Source organism: Protobothrops mucrosquamatus, unplaced genomic scaffold (genome assembly GCF_001527695.2).
Source record: "Protobothrops mucrosquamatus isolate PMUCROS unplaced genomic scaffold, P.Mucros_1.0 scaffold270, whole genome shotgun sequence".
Taxonomy (NCBI): domain Eukaryota; kingdom Metazoa; phylum Chordata; class Lepidosauria; order Squamata; family Viperidae; genus Protobothrops; species Protobothrops mucrosquamatus.
In genome coordinates this window covers 864,737-889,488 of record NW_015386615.1, presented here as the reverse complement: position 1 = coordinate 889,488, position 24,752 = coordinate 864,737, and the positions used below count along the sequence as shown (strand labels likewise).

The following is a 24,752-nucleotide window of genomic DNA, read 5'->3' as shown; positions in this document are numbered from 1 at the left end:
CCCCACCCTCTGGAACGAACTACCCCCCGAGATCCGGACGATTCCGGATCTCCTATCTTTTCGCCGCGCCCTCAAGACATGGCTTTTCCAGCAAGCGGGTCTGGCCTAGGGAGAATTTTAAATAGGGACAATTTTAATTAGAATTTTAATGGTAACACAGCGGTTAAATATTTGTTTTTAATTGGTTTTTATTGGGGATAGTATTTGTATTGTTTTAATATGCTGTAAGCCGCCCTGAGTCCTGTTGGGAGAAGGGCGGCATATAAGTTTAATAAATAAATAAATAAATAAATAAATAAGAGGAGTCAAACATTTGCATAGCTATTCACTAAAGCAGGGGGTCTTCAAACTTGGCCCTTTTGTGACTTGTGGACTTCCCCTCCCAGAATTCCTCAGCCAGGCACATTGGCTGAGGAATTCTGGGAGTTGAAGTCCACAAGTCATAAAAGGGCCAAGTTTGAAGACCCCTGCACTAAAGGCTCTTAGTTAACCTGATGTGAACAGAGACCAAGTAGTGATTTTTTTAAAAAAAAACAACCAACAAATTAATTGCCATACATTTTTACTTATAGTCAGTTCATTTCTGGAATGGGTAGCCTTTTAAACTCTATAGGTAATTCTCAACTAATGACTGTAATTGAGCCCACTATTTTGGTCATAAGCCACGATGGTCATGAAGTGGCTTATCACATGACCAGATCCAATTTTACAACTTTTTCGTAGCAGTCATTAAGCAATCCCTGTGACCCATAGTTCACTATGGGAAATTTTTCCAGAAACGGAAAGTAAGTGCCTTTTCCATCAGAAAATATTGTGGTCACATGACCACAAGCTACAAATGGCTGTAAATGTAGGTTTGCTGCTAAGCACCCAAAATCCTTTTACATGACTATGAGGAGCCCCAGACGTCAGAGATTTGAATCCTTGTTATAAGTCCCATTTTTTGGGGGGGGGAGGGGTGTCCATCATAATTCTGGTCACTAAGGAATTGGCCATAAATTAAGGACTACCTGTATTGTCTTCTGGATCATGTTTCGAAATTATAATATGTGTTTTTTTAAAGCAACTCCAACCTTAGTTTAAACATCACAATTTGATCATAACTTTTACAAAAAAACAAATGTTTTGCTGCATCAGGCCATCTGTCCTAGTATTCTTTTTTTCAATAGTGCTGAAATCTGATAAGCTGTCACGCTAAATGGGACATAGCTGTAAAGGTGATCCAGGCAATTCTATTCATGACGAGAACTAGAAGCCATATTGCGTGGGGAGCAATGAAAAACATTGGAGTTGGGAAGACCTTGTTACTTAAGCAAGACATGAATCCTTAATAGGGAAATCTTCGTAGCATTTCCTGTCTGGGAAGAACTAAATGACCAGGGCCACTGAGAGATTGTCCTAAGTTCCAAAGGGCAGACTTGACATAGGGAAATGGAAGCTGGATCTTTTCTAGGCTTACCTGGAAAAGCCAGAGATTAAAACCAGGATTGTCTTCTTGTAAAGCAAAAAACACTGCTGTTGCACTACAGCCATTCCCTGCAGCTTGGGAACATTTTNGAACTCTTCAGCAGACAGGATCTGTAATCTGCCTCTCCTGCCAGACCTATTGCTGTGGTAAAGTTGCTTATGTCCTGATGTCTGGATTGCTTTGTATATTAAATGAATATCCTCCAGCACTGCTAATACGTGAGATAAGTTGACATGTCAGCCTACTTTAATACTGGCTCAGTGTTAGGAATTCGAATGAATTTGCAGTGGAAAGCTATTTAAAATTAGTGCATGCATATCTTATCCCCAGAATCTTTTACAAGCAATTTGTCTTTTTGTTATTAAGCAAAACCTCAAACAAATTGAGAGTGGCACTACTATTCTTGTGTGCAAATTCAGTATTGCCTTATTTTTAATTTTGTTTTTGCTGTCTTTGAAGTTCACAAATGCATTTCAGGCGTGTTGCAACATCACCATGGAAATTATACATCAAATGCAAAATCGAGTAATAAGCAGTGCAGGTTTGTTGACATTTGTGTTACCAAAAGATGAACAAATATTTGAGAGATGGAGCTAGACCAAGTAGGACATGTGTTACCTAGAAAACTAAGGGATGAGTTTGTGGTTTGCCTGTTCAGAAAACAATTCAGACTGTGGCCGTGAGGATTATGTTAAAATGCTTTCTAATCTTTGTAAAAGAGCAATATTTTGCACAGTCTTTCCCGACTTAGTGCTTTCCAGGAGTGTTATGACTTATCATTATCAAATAGCCTAAAGATTGTAATCCAACACCTTTGTAAGGTATTCAGTGTGGGCAGCCTGGTAAATAATAGTTTGTGTATGTGACATATCTATTTGATGGCTGCAAAGATTTACTTTGTTGATGGATTCAAAAAATCAACTTATGGGACTCTTTAGTATATTAGGAAATAGAACTCAGGGTGTGATACATAAATGAAAAGGCAAAATTGGGCTGATTCATTGTACCAATAAAGGAGAATATTTGTAAGTTAGGGTTGAAATGAGGGGTCCTTGGTGCTCTCTGAGCTTGGTTGATTTCTTGCAGATGTTTCATCACCCAAACTAGGTAGCATCATTAGTGCCAAGGACCTCGATTCATTGTACTTCTCTTTATCCCTGCTGAAAAGTGCCTGGACAGCTTTTCATCTATATGGGATAGATTCAAAATAGCTTCAGCTTTGTCACAGGTTACTTACCTTTATTGAACAGAGACCTCATGAGAAGTACAATAAACCTTTGGCTTTCAACAATCTTGGAAATGCATAAATCAACTCCTTCCTTCCCTCTCTACGTGAAGTTTAATATGAAAGCACTCATTACACTGATTTTTATTTTAAGTAAGTCATAACACAGGAACCATTGTATTCTCACCTGTGGTTGCTCTATGTAAAGTATAACTTCTGCAAGCAAAGCTAGTTCTTTGTCATGATTGCTTGTACCCAACTGCTAACTTCTTGTAAATATATATATATCTAGGGAGACCATAAAGTTGCCTTTCATCAAAACAAACAATAATTCTTAACTAATGGTAGTTTCCAAAGTATTGGGTTTTCTCTTATCCTGCTACTTTAACTCTTTTTAAGTGGACATTTTGTAGATTAATTTACCCACATGTTGCATGTAGCTGGTGTTTAATGTTCTTATTATTGTCCGAGTGCTGTACAAGTTGTGTCAAATGTAAATGCAAGTTTTTAAAGCATATCTTAAAAGGGTGCCAGGACAACTTACGGACCATTTTTTTGACTGAAATGTGGAATGAGTTTAATCAACTATTACATAATCTTGCAGGCAAATTTGCTTTGCTTCTGATGACATTCACCATCCGTACCATAATCAAAACGTACTCCAATAGGAAATATATTTGTTACATAAAATATATTCACAGTAACAATTAATAATGGCGTATTGCAAATCCACAATATTTTATTAAAATCTTTCAAAATTGGTTTAAACTGAGTAAATTTGTTAAAAAGCCATTTTGTGCCACTTCTTGAATATGGTATGGTAATATTTTCTGCTTTTTTTGCCTCAGCTTTTATTAAACAGTTAAATGGAAGCTAATGATGAAGGCTAAAAATTAAGGTCTGTATAAAATTTATGGTGAAAAGAAATGTATCAGTAAACACCCATCTAACAGAAGGAATACTTTAGGCATAAACTGGAAGTGTTTATAAACTGCTCATAAGCAATATAGAGCTGAACTTACTGTAATAAAATAAAATGATAGGTATTATATTGTGACTTTTCCTGCCCTCTGTCATCTGAAAATAATATTCTTGCTTAACTTCATTGTATGGAAACTTAAAGAATCAATAAAATAGGTGGCTTGTTTGTCTTTTTAGCTGCCACTGCAGAAATCTGTATCAAAGATGTACTAGGATAAACAGTTCTTTTGGTGGCCCATCTGTGCCCTGTTTGATGCTACTGGGGATGCTAATAAATCACTATTAGTGCTGAATCACTTAGCTTCCTACTTATTTTATTGATTTCTATATCAGGGAGAATCTTAAATAGGCTATTCATGTTATTTGCTGACAGTTCCTTTCTTTCATACCACTTAAAAATTCCCTTTCTTTTTTTAACTTCAGGAAACATTATTGAAAACGAGAAAGACTTCAGTGGTATTGAGAGTAAATTTTCTTTAAGAATACCTGAAAAGCCTGATGAAGACATTTGTCACCTAGTTCCTGGACAGGAAAGAAGTGTAGCAGATTGCAACTTCAATCATACCAGTAAAACTTTTGTGGTTATACATGGATGGACGGTAAGAGGAGTCAAACATTTGCATAGCTATTCACTAAAGCAGGGGTCTTCAAACTTGGCCCTTTTGTGACTTGTGGACTTCACGTCCCAGAATTCCTCAGCCAGGCACATTGGCTGAGGAATTCTGGGAGTTGAAGTCCACAAGTCATAAAAGGGCCAAGTTTGAAGACCCCTGCACTAAAGGCTCTTAGTTAGCCTGATGTGAACAGAGACCAAATAATGATTTTTAAAAAAACCAACAAATTAATTGCCATACATTTTTACTTATAGTCAGTTCATTTCTGGAATGGGTAGCCTTTTAAGCTCTATAGGTAATTCTCAACTAATGACTGTAATTGAACCCACTATTTTGGTCATAAGCCATGATGGTCATAAATTGGCTTATCACATGACCAGATCCAATTTTACAACTTTTTTGTAGCAGTCATTAAGCAATCCCTGTGACCCATAGTTCACTATGGGAAATTTTTCCAGAAACGGAAAGTAAGTGCCTTTTCCATCAGAAAATATTGTGGTCACATGACCACAAGCTACAAATGGCTGTAAATGTAGGTTTGTTGCTAAGCACCCAAAATCCTTTTACATGACTGTGAGGGGCCCCAGACGTCAAGAGATTTGAATCCTTGTTATAAGTCTCATTTGGGGGGGGGGGGGGGGGTGTCCATCATAATTCTGATCACTAAGGAATTGGCCATAAATTAAGGACTACCTGTATTGTCTTCTGGATCATGTTTGGAAATTATAATATGTGTTTTTTTTAAAGCAACTCCAACCTTAGTTTAAACATCACAATTTGATCATAACTCTTACAAAAAAAACAACTGTTTTGCTGCATCAGGCCATCTGTCCTAGTATTCTTTTTTTCAATAGTGCTGAAATCTGATAAGCTGTCACGCTAAATGGGACATAGCTGTAAAGGTGATCCAGGCAATTCTATTCATGACGAGAACTAGAAGCCATATTGCGTGGGGAGCAATGAAAAACATTGGAGTTGGGAAGACCTTGTTACTTAAGCAAGACATGAATCCTTAATAGGGAAATCTTTGTAGCATTTCCTCTCTGGGAAGAACTAAATGACCAGGGCCACTGAGAGATTGTCCTAAGTTCCAAAGGGCAGACTTGACATAGGGAAATGGAAGCTGGATCTTTTCTAGGCTTACCTGGAAAAGCCAGAGATTAAAACCAGGATTGTCTTCTTGTAAAGCAAAAAACACTGCTGTTGCACTACAGCCATTCCCTGCAGCTTGGGAACATTTTCTTGAGGCTAGCATTAATATTAGGAAGTCTTGCAGTAAGAATGGTAAAGAAACTTGGAGCTCATTCGACATCCATGTTGTTCGTTAATCCTTTTTTTTTTTTTTAGCTGCTAACATAACACACACATTTGCATTTCTTAAACTTTATGTTCTCCAAAGTTTAGGTCCAAGTGACCTGAGCATTATCCCAGCAGGGTTCTTTGTTATAGTAATTATGGTTTGTTATGGGAGAAATAGGAGACAGGGGTATTAGCTATGTTTATCACTTTTTAATTATATATTTAAAAGGCGGGATAAAAAATAATAATTGTAATTATTATTATTAAATAAGTGTCAGGTGCAAAAAATCGGGAACCAAGATTGTTCAAATGAGTACAGTTTTAATCCATTCTAGTTCATTCCAAGAATCTGAACTACTAACAGTCAAGGCAGATTGTCAGTAGATAAAAGTCCATGTAATTCAAGAAAGAATGGACTTGAATCTCTTGTGGGCGTGAAGGGACCCCTCACTAGGGCTCAGCCTGGTCATCATCTACAATCAGCAGCCACATAACTTGCTTCTTCACACCAAGGTCTGCACAAGTTAAAAGAAAACTAACAGTTGTGCTTTGCTCAACTTAGATACATTCAGTGCAAATCCTCTCAGTTCTTTCTAAAGTCTTCTTCATTTTCCTCTCCCCTGTATTTCCTTAAAACTGCTAGTACTCCTCAGCAAAAAAACCACAATATTTTGCTTTTTGTCACACAATTGATTTTCTAATGCCCTTCAAATAGCCACAACAGCATGGGGGTTACTTGGAAAGGCAGGCATAATTCACTAGTTCTCCATTTTGCAATAAATATATAATGATATTGGCCTTTGCAAAAGTTGTGGCGGTGAATTTCCTATCAAAGGATTAATCTTTTATGGATTAAAATATAATACGCCCAGGCAGCTTTTCCCAGCTGGATATTTTCCATATGTTTTGAACAATTCCCATAAACTCTTAACATAGAAATGTATGGAAGCTTTAGTCTGCTACATTTGTAGAGCACCAGATTGGACAAGGTTACTATCAATGCACTCCTAAGCTTGTTTATGGTTGCTTATGGTTACTTACTTTGAAACTATTCGATGATTATATTTCTTATCTCTGTAAATGTACTTAATATCTATCCTTTGAGGTTAATATTATAGACTGACATAGAGTATCGTATTCTAGGTGACTGGCATGTATGAGAGCTGGGTTCCTAAGCTGGTGAGGGCACTGTACAACAGGGAACCTGATTCTAATGTCATTGTGGTTAACTGGTTAGCTCGAGCCAGTTTGCATTATACAACGTCTGCATACTTTACAAAGGAGGTGGGAGAAGATCTTGCTGCATTCGTTGATTGGATGGAGGTAAGCATCTGTTTGCAAGTTCTGTACAGCACAATATCTCGAGAGTTAAAAGTGATGAATACCTAGAATCCAAGATAAGGGCATTTCAAAATGAGGAACTTAGAGCCTGCTAAAAAACAGCCCTTGGGGTTTTGATTCCACAATGTTAGCTATATTTATTTCTGGCTGAACTGTATTTGAAACTGTACTTAGCCATTTTTTAAAAAAAATAAAGTTAAATGGACCTTAATAGGTGGTCCATTTTCTGCTTCATGACCCTTCTTGCTCTTGCACTTTTAAGGGGAAAAGTGGCTTGATGCCTTTTCGGCACTCCCATTATGTGGCTAGCAAAATGCATACTGCATGCAATAAGGCCTTGGAGTGAAAAGCAATTTATTTTGTTCCTCATTTCTGTGGAGTGGTGAAGAAAGGGGATTTGTGGCAGGATCTGCCATAACTCAGGATGGAGCAGTTATTTTTTACTGTCAGTATATCTCCAATTTGTTTGTGAAGGTTTCCAAAGTAGAATAGGTGGATTCTCATGATGGATCTATTGCCGTGCTGTACCCGCTAGTGAGAATTACATGATGGAATGCTTTCTCATTGGGAAAAACATGTCTGCCGGGTATCTGGCATATGAAATATATGCTAACATATGTAATATAGATAGTTCCATAATATTGTTATTCTCTGTTAATTCTTATTTTTAATATGTGGAAACATCCAAACATTCATATTCCAGCTCTTGCCTGAAAAGTTTTGTTAGCAATACTTGCACTGACACTACTATTTTTTATGAGAAACAGTGTCCATAATGATGGTTGGAAAATTGATGTAGTCCTTCACTTATGACCACCATTGAGCCCAAAATTTCTGTTGCTAAGTGAGACATTTGTTAAGTGAGTTTTGCCCCATTTTACCTCCTTGCTACCGTTGTTAAGTGAATCACTGCGGCTGTTCTGGCTTCCCCATTGGCTCTGCTTGTCAGAAAGTCGCAAAAGGGGATCACGTGACCCCCATGGCCTTGCAACCGTCACAAATATGAACCAGTTGCCAAGCCACTGAATTTTGATCACGTGACCATGGGGATGCAGCAGTGGTTGTAAGTATGAAAAATGGTCACGAGTCATTTTTTCAGTGCCATTGTAACTTTGAACAGTCACTAAACGAATTGTTATAAGTTGAGGACTGCCTGTATTAAATGCAAGCGATGTCAAGTCTTTTAAGTATCAGTTTTGTAATTAAGGAATGAAGATAGCTGAATGTTCACTTATATACTCGGGACATCTTTGACCTAGAGTGATTTTTTCATTCCTGATGTGCCAAATGTGCCCTCTGCTGGGTAGTGATGAATATATTGCTGTTCTTCACATTCTTACATTAGGGCTGTCCAAAGCCTCTAAAAGAGGGCCTTGAAACAGACAGGAATATATGGAACAGCTTGCTATGGATTGTTAAAGCTGCTGTGTCTTTTTTCAAGCTATGTATGGCTATGTTGGAAACTATCTGTGCAAGTATTCTTAATACACTGCTGCTTAACTCCATGCATTCTTTTGCAGTCTCCCTACTTCCATCATGATAATATATAGTCCCTTCAAATTGCCTTCTGAATGCATGAGGCTGTTCTCAAGTAAATTTTGGATGCAACCAGCTACCCCCAGAGTCATTTCTTGTGAACGGGCAGCCATATAAATTTGATCAACTAATACCTTTAAATGACGTGGAGTGGAGAACTATCTCTCTGTTTAGATCTTCATCTGAAATTCAGTTCTTAGGAGCAATGAGGCGTGGTGCTGATTCTTGGAAAGGAGACAGTGATTTTTTTTTTTTATGGCTGTTGAGAGTACGCACAAAAGATTGGAGGAGGCCTTGGGAAGTTCACTTAAAATGTTACTAGGTGGCCTTCTTTCCCCATTTCCTCATCTGGGCAGGTGGGACAGAGCCACAAATTGAGTACCACTTTCAATGGAGAGTAAACATGAGGCTAGGCTAGTTCCCATACTTTACATTTTGCAGAAAAACAGGCTGTAAATGGAGCTTGGTTCCCCTTGAGCCACAACCCACATGAGGATAAATGTACAAATTTGTTAACGTTATCCGTTATGCAGTATCTCTAGGAAATTTTTTCTCTCTGTATCTCCATCTCCAAATCCATCCATCTTTCTTTTTAAAACATAAATTATTACTTTTTCACCAGAAATGCCTATCTTCCTTTAGTATCTTTGCCAATAAATGCTCTTCTTACAAATAAAGCCTTTGGGCAGGATGTTGAACACTGCTGGATTATATTTTTTTTCTGGCTGCTGTTCTATTTATTTTTTGTTATGATACCGTTTTTAAACGTTGTATTTATACTTAAACTTTTTTTTTAAAAAAAATGTGTTCCATCTTGTTGATGGAGAAGGCTGAGTTATCAATAATTCAGAAAAATGTATCTCTGGCTTTAGAAGCCTTTCTGAATGTTTTAAGCATAACATCCTTTTTGTTTTTGTTTTTTTTAAATCCACTTTTCTTTTGCTGCTCTCACGTTTTGTCCCTTAGCTGTCTTACATAGATTTTTACGTATTTGCGTTTTATATAAAAGTGTGCAAATTTCCTGCTGTTACTATAATATTTTTGTTCTTGAAGTGAAACTGGTCATTTGTTTTTTAAATAATAAGCAAGTTAAAATTTGCACTTGAACCTTAATATTCTAAAAACGATTGTTCTCAGGAGCAGTTCAGTTATTCTCTCAGCAATGTCCATTTGCTGGGATACAGCCTCGGTGCCCATGTTGCTGGCATTGCTGGAAGCCTGACCAACAGAAAGATTAATAGAATTACAGGTAAGCAAATCATCATTGCTATTAGAATAATAAATAGAAGGAGAAATACAGTGGATCATTCAAAGCACTAAATATTTTAGAATCCTGGCATAAGTCGATAGCAGCTATTATAAAATGAGGAGCTAATGAAAACTCTGCTTTTTCCAGCATACATACCATTGCTTTTCCTTCAAGATTCTAAAGAGCCATTGTATGTTACAAATCCTCCTCCTCCTCCTTCTCAAAATTAAAAAACAAAAACACACAAAAAAGTAAGTGCCTTAATGGCAGTCTTTGCCCTGGGAAGTCATTGGCTTCAGTGGGATTTATGAACTGAGGATTTCTGCCTTTATGAAAGCAACACATGACCTGCAAAATAAGCTTTTTGGATGGCAATCTTAAGCTTTTTGTTTAAGTGAATACTTATTTGAGACCTTAATTATAACTTTGGAATTAACTGCCTTTGCAGACAATCGTGCAATTCATTTATAAATGCTGGAAATTGATTTTTTTTAGAAGAGGTGCTTGACATTTCAGAAATATTTAAAGCATTTATGTAACATTTGCATGATCCTTTCATGGTTTCGTTCTATATCAGTGAAACGTTTCATATTTTTTTTTCTTTTAACTTCTTTATATTTGAATTTTTTGAAACGACACTAAACTGTTAAAGTGTTTATCTTGCTTTGCGTATAATACAGCAAAAGATCAATAAACAAATCACTGCAGCTGGTCATCGACTTATAACCACAATTGAGCCTAAAGTTTCCATTGCTGAGCAAAGACCATTGTTAAGTGAATTTTGTCCCGTTTTACAACTTTCTTGCCCCAGTTCTTAAGTGAATCACTGCATTGATTAAATTAGTAACATGGTTGTTAAGTGAATCTTGTTTTCCCATTGGCTTTGCTTGTCAGCATGTCACAAAAGGTGATCGTGTGACCCCAGGACACCGCAACCACTATAAATGCCTGCCAGTTGCCAACAGTCTGAATTTAGATCACATGACCCACGGGGATGCCACAACAGTTATAAGCGTGAAAAATGGTCATAGGTCACTTTTCTCAGTGCTGTTGTAATTTTGGTCACTAAGTAAATGGTTGTAAGTCAAGGATTACCTATATTTTTATGAAAGATTTTTTTTGGGGGGGACATAATATCTTAGGCTTCACGTTGACTGATTATTCTAGTGTTGCCTGCTATTTTGGGCACAGCCTAATTGTAGCTGAGTTCTTGTTTGTTTTAAAACTACAGCCTGCCTCCTTCCTTCCTTGTTTTTTCAGGACAACAGTTTGGTGTTGTGCAGGGGTGAGGAACCTTGTCTCTTTTATGACTCGTGGACTTCAACTCCCAGAATTCCTGAGCCAGCCATGCTGAGGGGAAAGAGAGAGGTTTCCAAGCTGAGCCATGCTGGCTCAGGAATTCTGGGAGTTGAAGTCCACGAGTCATAAAAGAGCCAAGGTTGCCTACCCCTGGTGTAGTGCTTAAAGCACTAGACTAGAAACTAGGTGATCAGGAGTTCTAATCCCACCTTAAAGATGAAAGCCAGCTGGATGACTTGAGACCAGACACACATTCTCAGCCCAGCTTACCTCTCATGGTGGTTGTGGGGAAAATAGGAGGAGGGAGGAACATTAGGCACGTTAATCGACTCAAGTTATTCACCGAAAGGATAAAGGCAAAACATAAATAAATTTCTCATTTACCAGAGAGCATTGTAAAACCCAATAATATTGACAGGAATTTTGGCACCGATAGTGAATAAAAATATGGACCATATCTGCAATTTTTCATCACGATGCTGCCCAGGGCATCCAAATAACGTGTCTCTTTCTTTTACGCTTGTCTTCGCATTTAGGGTTAGATCCTGCTGGGCCCCTCTTTGAATATGCTGAGGCATCCAGGCGCCTTTCTCCAGACGATGCCGTCTTTGTAGACGTCTTGCATACTTTCATCAGAGGCTCCCCAGATCGCAGCATTGGCATACAGCAGCCGGTGGGCCACATTGATATCTATCCCAACGGAGGTGGCTTCCAGCCAGGTTGCAATTTAGCTGAAGCCCTGCGCCTGATTGCCCAGAAAGGCTTCCAAGGTAAGTTTTCAAATCTGAATGCCCCTGCCCCCCACCCCCACTACAAGGACAATGATATCAGGAAGGTTCTGTGGCCACCGCTATTCATGACTTAACGTTAGTTCTGTTCAGAATTGTTTTCCTTTCTTAGATTCATTATGGAAACATCTAGTAATGAAGGAGTTTGTCTTTATTTTTGTTCCTCAGGTGGCCCAGAGGTTTGCTCACACTGGGTCCAAATTAAGCAGGGCTTCCTCTCCCCCCCATTAAACTATCTGTTTACCTCAGGGATTAGAGGTAGTCCTTGACCTGTGGCTCACGTATGCTGTGTATGAGCTTGGAATTACAGTCATTAATCCTGCTGATTATTAGCGGGTCATCATGTGACCAACCCAATTTCATTTTTTGCAGTGGTTGTTGAAGGACTCAGCCATTAAGTAACCTCTTGTCCGCAATGGGTGATGGGGGGGGCACAAATAGTAATTAAATACCAGTTTCCAGCAAAAAAATGTCATAAATCGCATTCATGTGACTGTGAGATTCTGCAAACAGCCATAAACGTGGGGCGGTTGCTGAGCGCTCAAAATGTGATCATGTGACTATGTGGGGGGGATGTTGAAAGGACATTTGGGGGGGCTCTTATAACTTTGAATGGTCGCTAAGTGACTGGTCATAAGTTGAGGACTACTTGTATTGATCTATGACTAATATCCCTTCTCAAGTTACAGAAGATTAAAAGTAAGGGAGTACTGCAGAGATACACAAGAGGTGTCATGTGCTAGTGCTCTGCTCACTTTTCATTGCATGCATATGATAACTTCAGCTGTAGTGATAGCTGGTCCACTATGTGTAGCATGTAAACTGTATTATAGGTTGTGCTTATCTATGTGTAGTCAGTTATACATACCCACTATTATGCTCAAATATTCAGTCTAGACCAGGGTTGGGGAACAGTGACCCTTTTACAATCTGTGAACTTCCAGAATGGCTGAAGTTCACATAAAAAAGCCCATAGTTCTCCATGCCTAATCTAGACTCTCCTTAATTTCTTCCTTATCTAGCAAATACAATGAGCTATAGATCATTGTGGTTATGATCAGCAGTATTGTATAATTCCTAATTGGAGGACACTGTTGATGAGGTTTAATGCAGGACAGGAGAAATAGCAGCCAGGTAGGGTGAAATAGTACTGAAGAAGAAGCAGTGAAGGAAAACAATGGCATTCAGTGTGACTAAAAATGAACACTAGCTTCACAACTGAAGTATTTTTCAGAGGGTGAGAGAATTCTCACCAAATTTGTTATACTAGAGAACATCTGACGCAGACTTGCTTATCGTAATTGCTGAACAATAGAAATACGTCTCTGTACAGTGCGGCTTATGTTGTTTTTTCTTCCCTAAGAATCTGATCAGCTGATAAAATGCTCTCATGAACGCTCCATCCACCTCTTCATTGATTCCCTCTTGTATGAAGAAAAACCCATCATGGCGTATCGATGCAATTCAAAAGAAACATTTGAAAGAGGGCTTTGCTTGAGCTGCCGAAAGAATCGTTGCAACAATTTAGGGTATGAAGTCAAAAGAGTGGGAAACAAGAGGATCAGCAAAATGTATTTAAAGACCCGTGCATATGCGCCTTATAAAGGTATTTGATCTGCTGCAAAACTTTTATTTTTAGGTTACTGCCCGTAATATAACATGTGAAAACAAACTAATTTCAGAACAAATTGAACCAGAAAGGACTCTTGCACAGACCTCATTGAAATAATAACATTTTGCTTGATTAAAGTCTGAGTTCATTATAAATTTAAGAACGATAGACTTATTAGATTCAAATTATGCACTTGTTTTTAATAAATCCTACTACTGAAATTGAAAATTAAGCAGTTCATGTCAAATGTGATACATTTGTATTTTTCAGGTGCATAATAAGTTCTAATATCAATCCCATGACCTGATTTTTTTTGTAAACGAATACAGATTTTCTGAGACAGGATTCCCCCAGAATAGTCAGTATCAATTCCTAAGGCTTGATGAGACTATCCATTATTGATATTAGGTTGTTATGTGAGAGTAATCTACAGTTAGATTCACAATCTAAGACTGGTAGAAACTTAATTGAAGTCCTAACTAAGAATTGTTAGGGTAGAATCTATGAATAAATATATTCATATGTATTATTATGGTTGTTGCGCAGCCAGCTGTTTTGACTGGATTTGGCATTTTTATCTACCTGAGTCCTTCCCAAGGACCTGCGATAGGCAGATGTTATTTGATGCTGTTGTTATTTGCAGTGCTATTAATTAAATTAGCAATGTTATTTTCATACAATAAATATTTGGGGGGGCAAATATTTCATAATAAGAGACCATTCGGATTTATAACTGAATCCTTTTTACATTACAGCAGAATTAGATAATTTATACTTAGAATTAATCAGTTGTAATAGGAAGAAATTCCTTTATCTCATACAATCATACTTAGTATTGCAGTACAGAATTCCCAAATAATATTTGATCTGATCTTCAAACGTTGTGGGAAATTAGATGGGAGACTATCAGCACTTTATACCATCCCCTTCTGTTTGCAGATTATCTGAAATTATTTTGGGGTTAGGGTTAGGGTTTTTTAAACTTATGAAATGTTGTCTATAAAATTACTTTGCATGCTTAAGCATAAAAGTACTATCTTCCAAACCAAAACTGGCAGAATTTATTAACAATATTTTTCATCTTTTGCTCTCAGTCTTTCATTTCCAGGTCAAGGTACATTTTTTTGGAAAATTGAACATTACCAAGAGAAACGAGCCATTTCTTATTTCTTTTTATGGCACCAAGAAGGAAAGTGAGGACATACCGTTTGTAATGTGAGTATCAGCTGAAACAGTTGCCTACACATTTATTAATATACTGTCGCATTATGTGGCAGCTAGACTTTTTTAAAAAAAAATCTCTTCCTATTGGCTGCAGAAATTGCTTGCAGAATCATTTGATAATGGTTCCTGCATGTGTGCAGATTGTGGGTTTTCACTAAAGGATGTGGTACATTTTGTTCCATTTAATTGTTCCGAGTGTGTTTTAGAAGGAGTTCTCAGATAACTTTTTGCATATTATACAAAAGTGAATGATCATCCCTTTTCTCTTACACTTCCTTTCAAGTAAGTGTAAAAAAGAGATAATATTTAGGCTTTTGACACGCCCTGTAAGCACAAAGAAGGACAAATTGATTGTATTCAGTTGCTCTGTTTGGGAAATGTACATTTGTATATAGAAAGTTGTACAAATGGTGACTTCCCATTATGCACTTCTGCTTGGGTGAAGCAAATAAAATGTGCATCTCATGAACCTGAGATTAGACCTTTTGCATTACAAAGGCAAGCAGCTAAGTGGCAATAATAGTAGCCCTTAAAAAAAAATAAGTATGGAAGATTCGCTTAATGATCATGTGTTACAAACTAATCATTTGCTAAAAGGCAATCTGGTGAGATGCTCCCTCGTTGAAAATCGGCTATTTCCTAAGAAAGCCTATTGCTACATTCTAGCCTCCCAAATTTTTTTGGGAATTAAAAGTATATAAGGGATTGGTCTGTGAGCATACTGGCACTTACCATTCATGCTGGAGGTAGAATGGGATCTAGCAGGACTAATAAAGAATGGGATTAACCAGTTGCATGTTTTAATCTGAATTGTCTCAGTTTGCAGTCACCCATAGTTGTGCTGTCAGCTTCTATATTGGGCATGTGCTTGTCTGGATGAAAGTGATCTGGAAAAAAGAGGGCTGGTACTGAGAAAAAAAATTGTTGTAAGCTGCCCAAAGTCACATGTTTGTGAAATGAGCAGCTATATGAATTGGACGAATAAGTAAAATTGATGCTTCTTAAGATATCTCCCTTTGACTTTATATGATTGCTACTGTGAAGATTATACCAACTTTCCCAACCCAGTCCTCTCCAAATATATTTGAGAGTTCAGCTCTTCTATTTCCAGCAATCTCTAGAGTTGGAGTGGTGTCATATCTGGAGAGTTAGGAAAGGAAGATTTATAATAGGAGGCCAACTTTGCTTGGGTCACGAGTTGCTTCAGCCTTTAACTGGCATGCCAAGGGCTATCACTCTGAAAAGGAGTGAGTCTACATCAAAAAGTCAGGTCAAAACAATATTTCAATTAATTAAGTAACTCATATCATTATGAACTTCTTGAGATGGAAGGAGAGCATTAACTGTTAAGGAAAAGAGAAGTCTTGGAGGGCTTTTCAGCTGACGGGGAAGAAAGTTGGAGGGATATAGGGTTAGAGAAACCAGGAGAGACAATAGTGGTGGAATGGAGGACAGTATGTGAAAGGCTGGGCTGATATATCTGAAATTTAGCAGGTAAGAATCAAGAGTTGGAGGATGTTGGAAATGGCATCTGGGTCCTTAACAGGCCATCAGGATTCTCTGGATTTACAAGGAAGGTATCATTTTTATGATAGCAATAGCACTTAGACTTACCGGTATATACCACTTCACAATGCTATACAGCCTTCTCTAAGCGGTTTTCAGAGTCAGCATATGGCCCCCAACAATCTGGGTCCTCATTTTACCGACCTTGAAAGGATGGAAGGCTGAGTCAACCTTGAGCCGGTGAGAATTGAACTGCCGAACTGCTGGCAGCCGGCAGTCAACAGAAGTAGCTTGCAGTACTGTGCCACTGTGGCTCATTATAGGATTTTGCTGCTTCTGAATTAAAAGGTTTTGTTATGTCTTCTGAATGAAAACCTTTTTTCATGTTCTCTGATAAAGGAATAAGATTCTGAGGTGAGTTGAAGACAAGCACTGACTGAACTTGTATTTTTTATTTTATTTTTTAAAACCAGGCCTGAGATCTCCACTAACAAAACAAGTTCCTTCCTGGTATGTACCGAAGTTGATATTGGAGAACTGCTTATAGTAAAACTTCAGTGGGAAAAAGAATCTTTTTTCAGTTTTAGATGGTGGGATACCCCTGAATTTAGCATACGAGTAGTCAGAATCAAAGCTGGAGAAACCCAGAAAAAGTAAGTTTACTTTTATTTATTTATTTTCTGCAGTCAATCATTTTGTCACCATCCAAGGTTACTGATTATCTGTTTGTTCTCTCTTGGGTTCATTTGTATGCTGAGTTTTCTGAAAGATAATCCCATATGAATTAATGATAAAAAAAACTGGAGAATTACAGTGGGTGTTCTTCCTTAATCAAGGCACTTATTTCATGCAGGAGAATGTTTTCCATTGCCCCCTCTCTCCATTGACAGCTTGCTCATACTAATGGGAGAAGGTACAACAAAGAAGAGTACATGACTATTCCCTATTCCACAACCACAGTGCTCTAGTTTCAACTCACATAGGATCTTTGAATCACTATAAATAACACTGACCTTTAATTTGTTACTGCTACTAATACTCTCCCTTTCAATACTATGATTCAATATGAGAATTTTCTAATCCTCAGTTGTATCTTAGAAATAATGCTATGTTCTCTAGAGTACTAAGTATATAGTAAACAAGTAACAAAAATGATGTTGGAAATAACTTTTATACAGGATACCCTTATTAATCCCATGGTACAGAGATATTATAGTAATACCAATATCCTTGTAATTGCCTTGGTCTACATGGAAAGATGAGAAATTTTCTTGAATAGTAAAATTGATCCAGAATTACAAAAACTGATGGAGAAGCTGTAGAATAAATGCCTTGAAATATGTCTAGTTTTTTTTTCAGAAATGTGGTACATTATGCACTTTGGCATTTTCTGTTATTTAATATATGGAATTAGATTGAATTATTGATTCTGCATATATTTATAGATCTTATTTTGCTTGTAGGCTATGATTGATTTGATAGTAATGGTTTCCTATTTGTAATGGCTCACCTTCACAGTTCAATTCTGATAGGCATATCTGCTAAATACTCACCTGACTACAAATTAATATTATAAAGACATAGTAGATATTGTTTTTTTTTAATTTTTGGACTAACCAATCAGTTAATGCCTTGTCAGAAATTCTATTTTAGATACAGTTGAGATAATGAAATATGACTTTTTAGAAGATGAGTTTACAGCTACTTCAGCAGTTCTGTTTATTGTATAGGTTGATGTTCTGCTCACAGAATGGATCTTCTTTCCTCCAAAAAGGGGGTGAAGCTGCAGAATTTCTGAGATGTAATAAGAAAAAACATAATGACACAGATTCGTGGTAAGAATTCTTTCATTCACTATGCAGTGCACCCCTGAAAATTCATTCCATCGTTGCAGTTGTCAAATAGTAAGAAGCAGGCTTTTTGGACAGAACATTGTGTGACACGCTTTCTGTTTCTGATGTCTTTCTGCTGCAGGTTGGGTTGGAGTGATAGAGGGAATTCTGTATATAAACCATGTGAACATTAGAGAGTTATAGTGGAAATTAACAATTTCCTCTAACATGCTAGCTTTATGTGTTCAGGATATTCTCTCAACTTTATGGAGAGATCCTATTCAAACTATAGTATTCCACCTGCATTTGGGAAAGAAAAGCTGAGCTGAATGGTTCTGCTAGATCAGGGGTGTCAAACTGCCGGTCCGCGGGCCGGACGTGTCACGACAAAACCGTGCCCACCCGATTGCTGGCAATGGGAAAATTCCGATATGTCACGTGACGTTGCGAGTTTGACATGTCTGCGCTAGATGTATAACTTAGTTCTAAAACTAGGTAATTAGAAGAAGAGAATCCATTGTCAATCATAAAATGCAGTAGATACAAGGCATCCCTGTCTCTCCTGCAGGCATTAATTTCACAGAATATATTGCTCTTAGCAAAGCCTGAATAATTTCTTAAGAAACAAAAGAGGCAGCTAAATAGACACCTGAACCCATGATAGGAAATGTTGAAGCTAGATCGGAACTTCAGCAGAATGTCATAAAGCTTCTCTCCTTAGGAATGTATTGCTTGTTCTAGAACAGGGGTGTCAAACTGCCGGCCCGTGTCACGTGGAAACCGCGCCCACCCCATTGCCGGCAATGGCAAAACTGGCCCGATACGTTGTGCGACGTCGTGTGACGTCGCAAGTTTGACATGCCTGTTCTAGAATCTAGATTTTAGGGAGGTAACAAAGGACTTGAATGTTTTCTGCAAATTCCAGGAGAGATAGAAAATATATTTCACTAGATCTCTGTGTCTCACGTTTAGCCACTGTTCATGCCATAAAGAGTCTTTGTATGAAGACTGATGCAGATGAAGCCCTTCCACTTCTGAGAACAGAATTCTGCACGTGAGAGAACTAGCCAAAAGTTTTTCTCTCATAATGCTAATACAGGGATGTGATCGATGTATTTGTAGTAGAGAATGAGTAGGAAGGATAGGGATTTAAGTATATTATTTTCCCTGTGATTTTTAAAAAATATATTCTGTACTTTGCATCTCCACACTGTTCTGATTGCTTGGAGATTTGAAGGAATTTAGAGGAATCCAGATAGAATTTGTAATTTGTTATTAATCAATCACCTTATTAATATTTATCCCCACAAGTGCTTTATTTCTAAGAGTGACAAGTCTTTTGTTAGTATAGCTATCAAATTTGGGCAGCAAAAATACAAAAGGCCTCTAGACCGCAGCAAAGAGTTGGGAGTTTTCTGCATTGTTTTGCTGCCATTTAGTGGCTGAACTGGATATTTGCACCTCACGTCTAGTAACCATATTTATTTGAGAACGGATATTTAGGAGTATAAAGTTCTGTTTTGCTATCTACTTTTTTTTTGTACTGTGACTATGTAGCCATTAGATTTGTAAAGCAGGGTTATAAAAACTTGGTAGAAAGGCTCTCTATATTAGTATTCATTACACTTCACATCTCAGAGCAGTTAATTGATTTCACTGTTCCTATATGCTTTGTTTTGCTTTATTTGTTGAACTCCTGCAGGGTTTGCAAATGCAAAATGCACAGAAACCTTTAATCTTACATCTTGCTCAAGGAAAGGTGGCTTGTGTTCCTTAGAATGGAACATATGGATGACTCATTAAATTGCATCCTAAGCACTTCAGAAACAGTAGCCTAGAGTTTTTTCCCAGAAGAAAACTGAGTTTAGTAAGGAAGTTGAATACTGATAGAATGACACTTCCCAACGTCTGGGCAAATACGGTAGCTTAAATTAAAGAAATTTACTGTTGCTATCCCATCAGATTACTGAACTAGATGTCTGAAGTCACCAATCCAATTGATTTAGGAAGTAGTGTCAACTATTGAGATTTTTAAAAGTATTTTTCTTTTTAGAGACCAGGCCAGGATAATGAATGAGTGAAGACATTCTATTTTGGGAAGGAAATTCTCCAGAGTGCTGACCAAACAGGAATGATTTACTGACATAATTATCTATCTTCTATAAAACTGTCAGCTGACACTGCCCTAGGAATTATTCACCCGGACTGAAATCTTGATTTGGTTTCGCCTGAATACGACTAGCAATATACATTCAAATTCACATCTGACTGGAAAAAAGGGCAGATGGACATTATCTTTATCCAGATCAACATCTGAATGCACACTTGATTCCTGATTCAGTGAGCAGCGTGTATGTAAAACCTACTTCTACAGATAGATCTCCAAATCTGGATCATCTCAGCATATACCAAAACCTACATAAACCAACTTTATTTTTATAATTAAGAAGAATTCTCTCACAGATGGTGATTTTTGTATTATTTGGAACAAACGTCAATAATTTGTATACCAACTTTCTTGTTTTATAATGCACTTGTATAAAAAAACCTATTTATTGAAGAATTGCTTATTTTTACATGCATTTGGTTTAAGGTTTTTGGTTTTGTTTTGTTTTTTAAGTTCTACAAGTGGACGTTTTGCTGTGCAACGTCCATTTAGCTGATATTTGCAGTTTTGGAGCTTTGGCTGGCTATAAATTACTTTTATAAGCAATTAAGAGCAATATTTAGACTTTTTATTCAATAAATGCTTACAAGCCACAATAGATATATATGAATAATGATGTTTTGTAGGTCTGAAAGATTCCAGAGTAAGCTGTTTCACAGTAGGTAAATAATTAAATTTAGGAAACACTTAGCGATCCATAATCTCTTTATATGACAATAAATTCACCACAGGAGAAAATACCTACATAGCATCTCATGCTTTTCCTTTAAAAAGGAATCCAATGCATTTATATTAAACATATGCATCTTTATCAAATGACTATCCATAAAAAAGGCGCAGCAGTATCATAAAAATGGTAGAAATATTACTTATAACAATTTTTTTTACACAAAATTACTGTATTGATTGCGGACAGTGATGACAATTAAACCTATAACTTTCACAAATCCATATCCCAAACAAATAATAATCCTCTTTTTTGACACTGTTGTTTCTAAGTTAGAAAATAATATATTTTTTAAAGTAATGTAAGCATATGAAGATGTAGTATTATAACTCTCACTTTTGGAGAATACACAAATATTTTGTTGAATCAGGAAGTACACACAAAAAGAGATATTTGATACAGATATTTATTGGCATGTTTAAAATAGTTCATTTTAATTTTTTAATCAAAATCTCAAGACTTTCAAAGTTGCAGCCAATTATATTCACAGTGGTTTAGTAAGTTGTATCCTAAAAAAAAAAGATAATTTTTTACTTCTGTGAAGATACATAAAAACATAGATGTGCCTGAACTTAGATACTGCCACTTTAGCACCTGATTGTCAAATACATTATCTCTTACTACAGGAAAAAAAAGTTATCAAATGCGTGGCAAAAATTACATGCAATACTTTTAAGACTTCTTTATTGAGATGGTTTCCCTGCACATAGCTCTTTCATTCAGGCAAGAAAAACAAGTGAACACCGAAGGAATATCTTTAAAGATGTACATCATTTCTTCTGGATGAAGCCAATTTCTCAGGAATGAGGTTTAAAAGACAATTTCTTAACAAGTTGAAGATTTTTAATGCAAAGTCAAATACAATGCCAACAGCAGCACTTGATCACCAAATGGAATTTTATATATGAGAAGATATATCTTGACTTTAATTGTTTCTATTTATTTGTAAAATATATTTGTGTATATATGTAAAAGTTAGTTTGTATATATTGCTGAAGTAATTAAAGCTATATTCATTTATAGACTTTGGTGACACAGGTTTCTGAACACGAATATGTTACATGAAAAAACTGCAATGATCATTTGTTCTTTCAAGACATCTCTACTTTGTATATAAGTGACATTCGCAAGCATTAAAAGAAATAAGCCATTGTTAGTAAAATTGCTGGAATGATTTGCTATATTTGCAGAACCAGAAGAGAGCATGTTAGTGGGAAAAAAAATAAATCTATCATTATCTATTTGAAATTGGGATCCCCATAAATCCCAACAGTGCATACACATTGGGCCTTTTATCTTTTTGGCATCTGACTGCATTAAATGCAACAACATTTTTTTTTTTTTGGTCATGTTCCTTTTTATCTCATCACCAGCTCAAAAATGAGACAGATTTGAGTCATCCTTACTTGCACTGGGTGTTAGAGAAAAGTTCCCCTGCTTAAAAGTGGCATCATCCAATTATAGCTGCAGGGTGTGTAGAATATATGCTAGGATTGCTATACACCCCTGTAGTTGGATGAATCTATGAGGTGCATAATGGCCATTTCAGGCCCAGGTGGCCAGACACCTTCTCTGGTCCCCAGTTAGCCTTGTTTGCTATTGCATTGCTGACATCTTAAAGAGCTGATCTCAGCAGTGTTGTAATAATGATCCTTTGGATTTGCAGAAAAGCAATTCAGCAACCTTTAGAAGTATAAAGTACAACCTTTTTGTGTTCTCATTATCCTGCCTTAGCTGCATGTAAATTATTTTCTCCCCCCCCCAATATGCTCCTATAGTATTTAGTACAGCATGAGACTTGGGTGTTGCTCTTTTACATCCTCTGTAGTAGTCATTCTCAACGCGTAGGCCAGTGGTGGCGAACCTATGGCACGGGTGCCAGAGGCGGCACTCAGCCCTCTCTGTGGGCACGCCCGCCGTTGCCCCAGTCCTAGGCCTTCAGCTGGGTTTTATAAAACCTTTTCGCTTTAGGCCTCCACTGCCATGTGCAAAAAAAAAAAAGGTTCAATCAATCAGTCAATGGCAAAGTTGGAATTGATTGATTGAACTTTTTAATCCCACCCAGTCTGCTGTTACCACCGCAGCCACGTCCACCCAATGGGCCACGCCCACCCAAATTGGCCACACCCAGCCAATGGGCCACACACCCCGGCACCCGACGATGCATAAGTAGGCTTTGGGTTGCAGTTTGGGCACTCGGTCTCTAAAAGGTTCGCCATCACTGGTGTAGGCCATGGACTGCTGGTGATCTGCAGAGATCTGTAGGACATCTGCCATAGCCAGGGGCCAGAGCACATTCTTTGTCTCACCCCTGCATCCCCCTGGTGGCCAAGACATGGTGAAAGCCTTATTATCTTAGACCAGGGGTCTTCAGATTTGGCCCTTTTATGACTTGTAGACTTCTACTCCCAGAATTCCTCAGCCAGCCACGCTGGCTGAGGAATTCTGGGAGTTGAAGTCCACAAGTCATAATAGGGCCAAGTTTGAAGACCCCTGTCTTAGACTCTACCTCTCCATAACCCCTGACAAGTAGTTCAAGAGAAAATGTCAATGGCTGAGAACTGTCCATTAAAGCATGCAAGTGATAACATTAAGTTATCAATGTGGGTAGTCAAATTAAGAAAAGTGATTATAAGGAATAAGTCTCAAGTGCAGTTTTTGACTGTGAATCTGCATGTATTGTGTTAAGTGGAAGTTCTTGTTTAAAGTAAGATGAATCTACAAATGGAATTTAATTTAAGCTGGAGATCTTCCATCCAGATCTTCCTTAGTAGAACTCTCAGTGACCTGACCAAGAAAGGTCAAATCACTAAAGAACAATCAAAAGCTAAAAATGAAAACAAAAAAATGAACACCCACATGAGCAGAGATTAACACCAAGATTAATACTAGATCAACCATCGAGCAAATAATACCCCAATCAAGAAACCACCAGCTCAGAGAAACAAGCTAACAATAAACAACAACTTAATCAAGGCACCACCGAATCCATTCCCACCAGCACTGACAGGGCAAGCACTAGTGTATAAAATTAGAGCAAGCCCCACTCCCTTCTAGCACTGATAGTTACCTTGTTTGGTAATGAGATGTCTGCAAGAAAACAACCAAGCTCAGAACACAAAGATCTAATTTGTTATCTAGTTTTCCAAAAAAGCTGATTGCTACATATATAATTCCTTCCAATGTATGAAACCTAGACACCATTTGCTAAGCTGAAAACCACTAAGACAGTGGTGGTGAACCTATGGCACGGGTGCCAGAGGCGGCACTCAGAGCCCTCTCTGTGGGCACACGCACCATCTCCCCAGCTCTGTCTCCTCCCAAGGCCCCTTCCTCACCAGTAGCCCTCCCGGAGGAGAGTCGCCCCTGGGCGCGGCCCACATGAAGCAGCGCAGCCAAGAACATGGTAGCCGGGCAGCGGGGACAAGACTCTGCCCTTGCGCCCCATCATGCGCAGATGATGCTGCAGGGCATGGGCAGAGGGTGTGGCCGCCACGGCGCTGCTGGGCTGCCTGGGTGATCTGTGGTGGGCCATGGAGGTGGAGGGTAGCCCAGTGGGCAGGGCGGAGCAGGGATGGGATGGGGGGCAGTTTTGGGGCACTCGGTCTCTAAAAGGTTCGCCATCACTGCACTAAGAGAACAACTTCCCTACATATGATTATCATAATTACCATCATCAGCTATCCTCCTAGTTTGTAATATACATGGATGATCATTTGGTGCTGACCAAGAAGAAGGATGTTTTCCTACGGCAGACCATCTTTGTAGATGCAGTCTGAAATGGATACTATTTATTACAATTTGCCATTACTGCAAAGCAAAAATTCTGACACCCTATGTTAGAATTCATAGCCTAATTCTAAGATCAGGCAGCGGAGCAGAAA

At 37.9% G+C, this 24,752-nt stretch overlaps 1 protein-coding gene across 1 annotated transcript in view; it reads left to right on the top strand.

Annotated features, from left to right (window-relative positions):
* The window catches only part of LPL (lipoprotein lipase), a 25,690-nt gene extending 5,640 nt beyond the window's left edge, over positions 1-20,050 (top strand). The window contains exons 3-12 of the mRNA XM_029283903.1: positions 1,928-2,009; positions 4,098-4,273; positions 6,731-6,910; positions 9,602-9,713; positions 11,549-11,782; positions 13,164-13,406; positions 14,507-14,627; positions 16,616-16,795; positions 17,873-17,977; positions 20,028-20,050. Coding sequence (XP_029139736.1) covers positions 1,928-2,009; positions 4,098-4,273; positions 6,731-6,910; positions 9,602-9,713; positions 11,549-11,782; positions 13,164-13,406; positions 14,507-14,627; positions 16,616-16,795; positions 17,873-17,977; position 20,028 — 1,434 coding nt within the window. The 3' untranslated portion in view covers positions 20,029-20,050. The remainder of the gene's footprint in view (positions 1-1,927; positions 2,010-4,097; positions 4,274-6,730; positions 6,911-9,601; positions 9,714-11,548; positions 11,783-13,163; positions 13,407-14,506; positions 14,628-16,615; positions 16,796-17,872; positions 17,978-20,027) is intronic.
* The last annotated feature ends 4,702 nt before the right edge of the window (positions 20,051-24,752 follow it).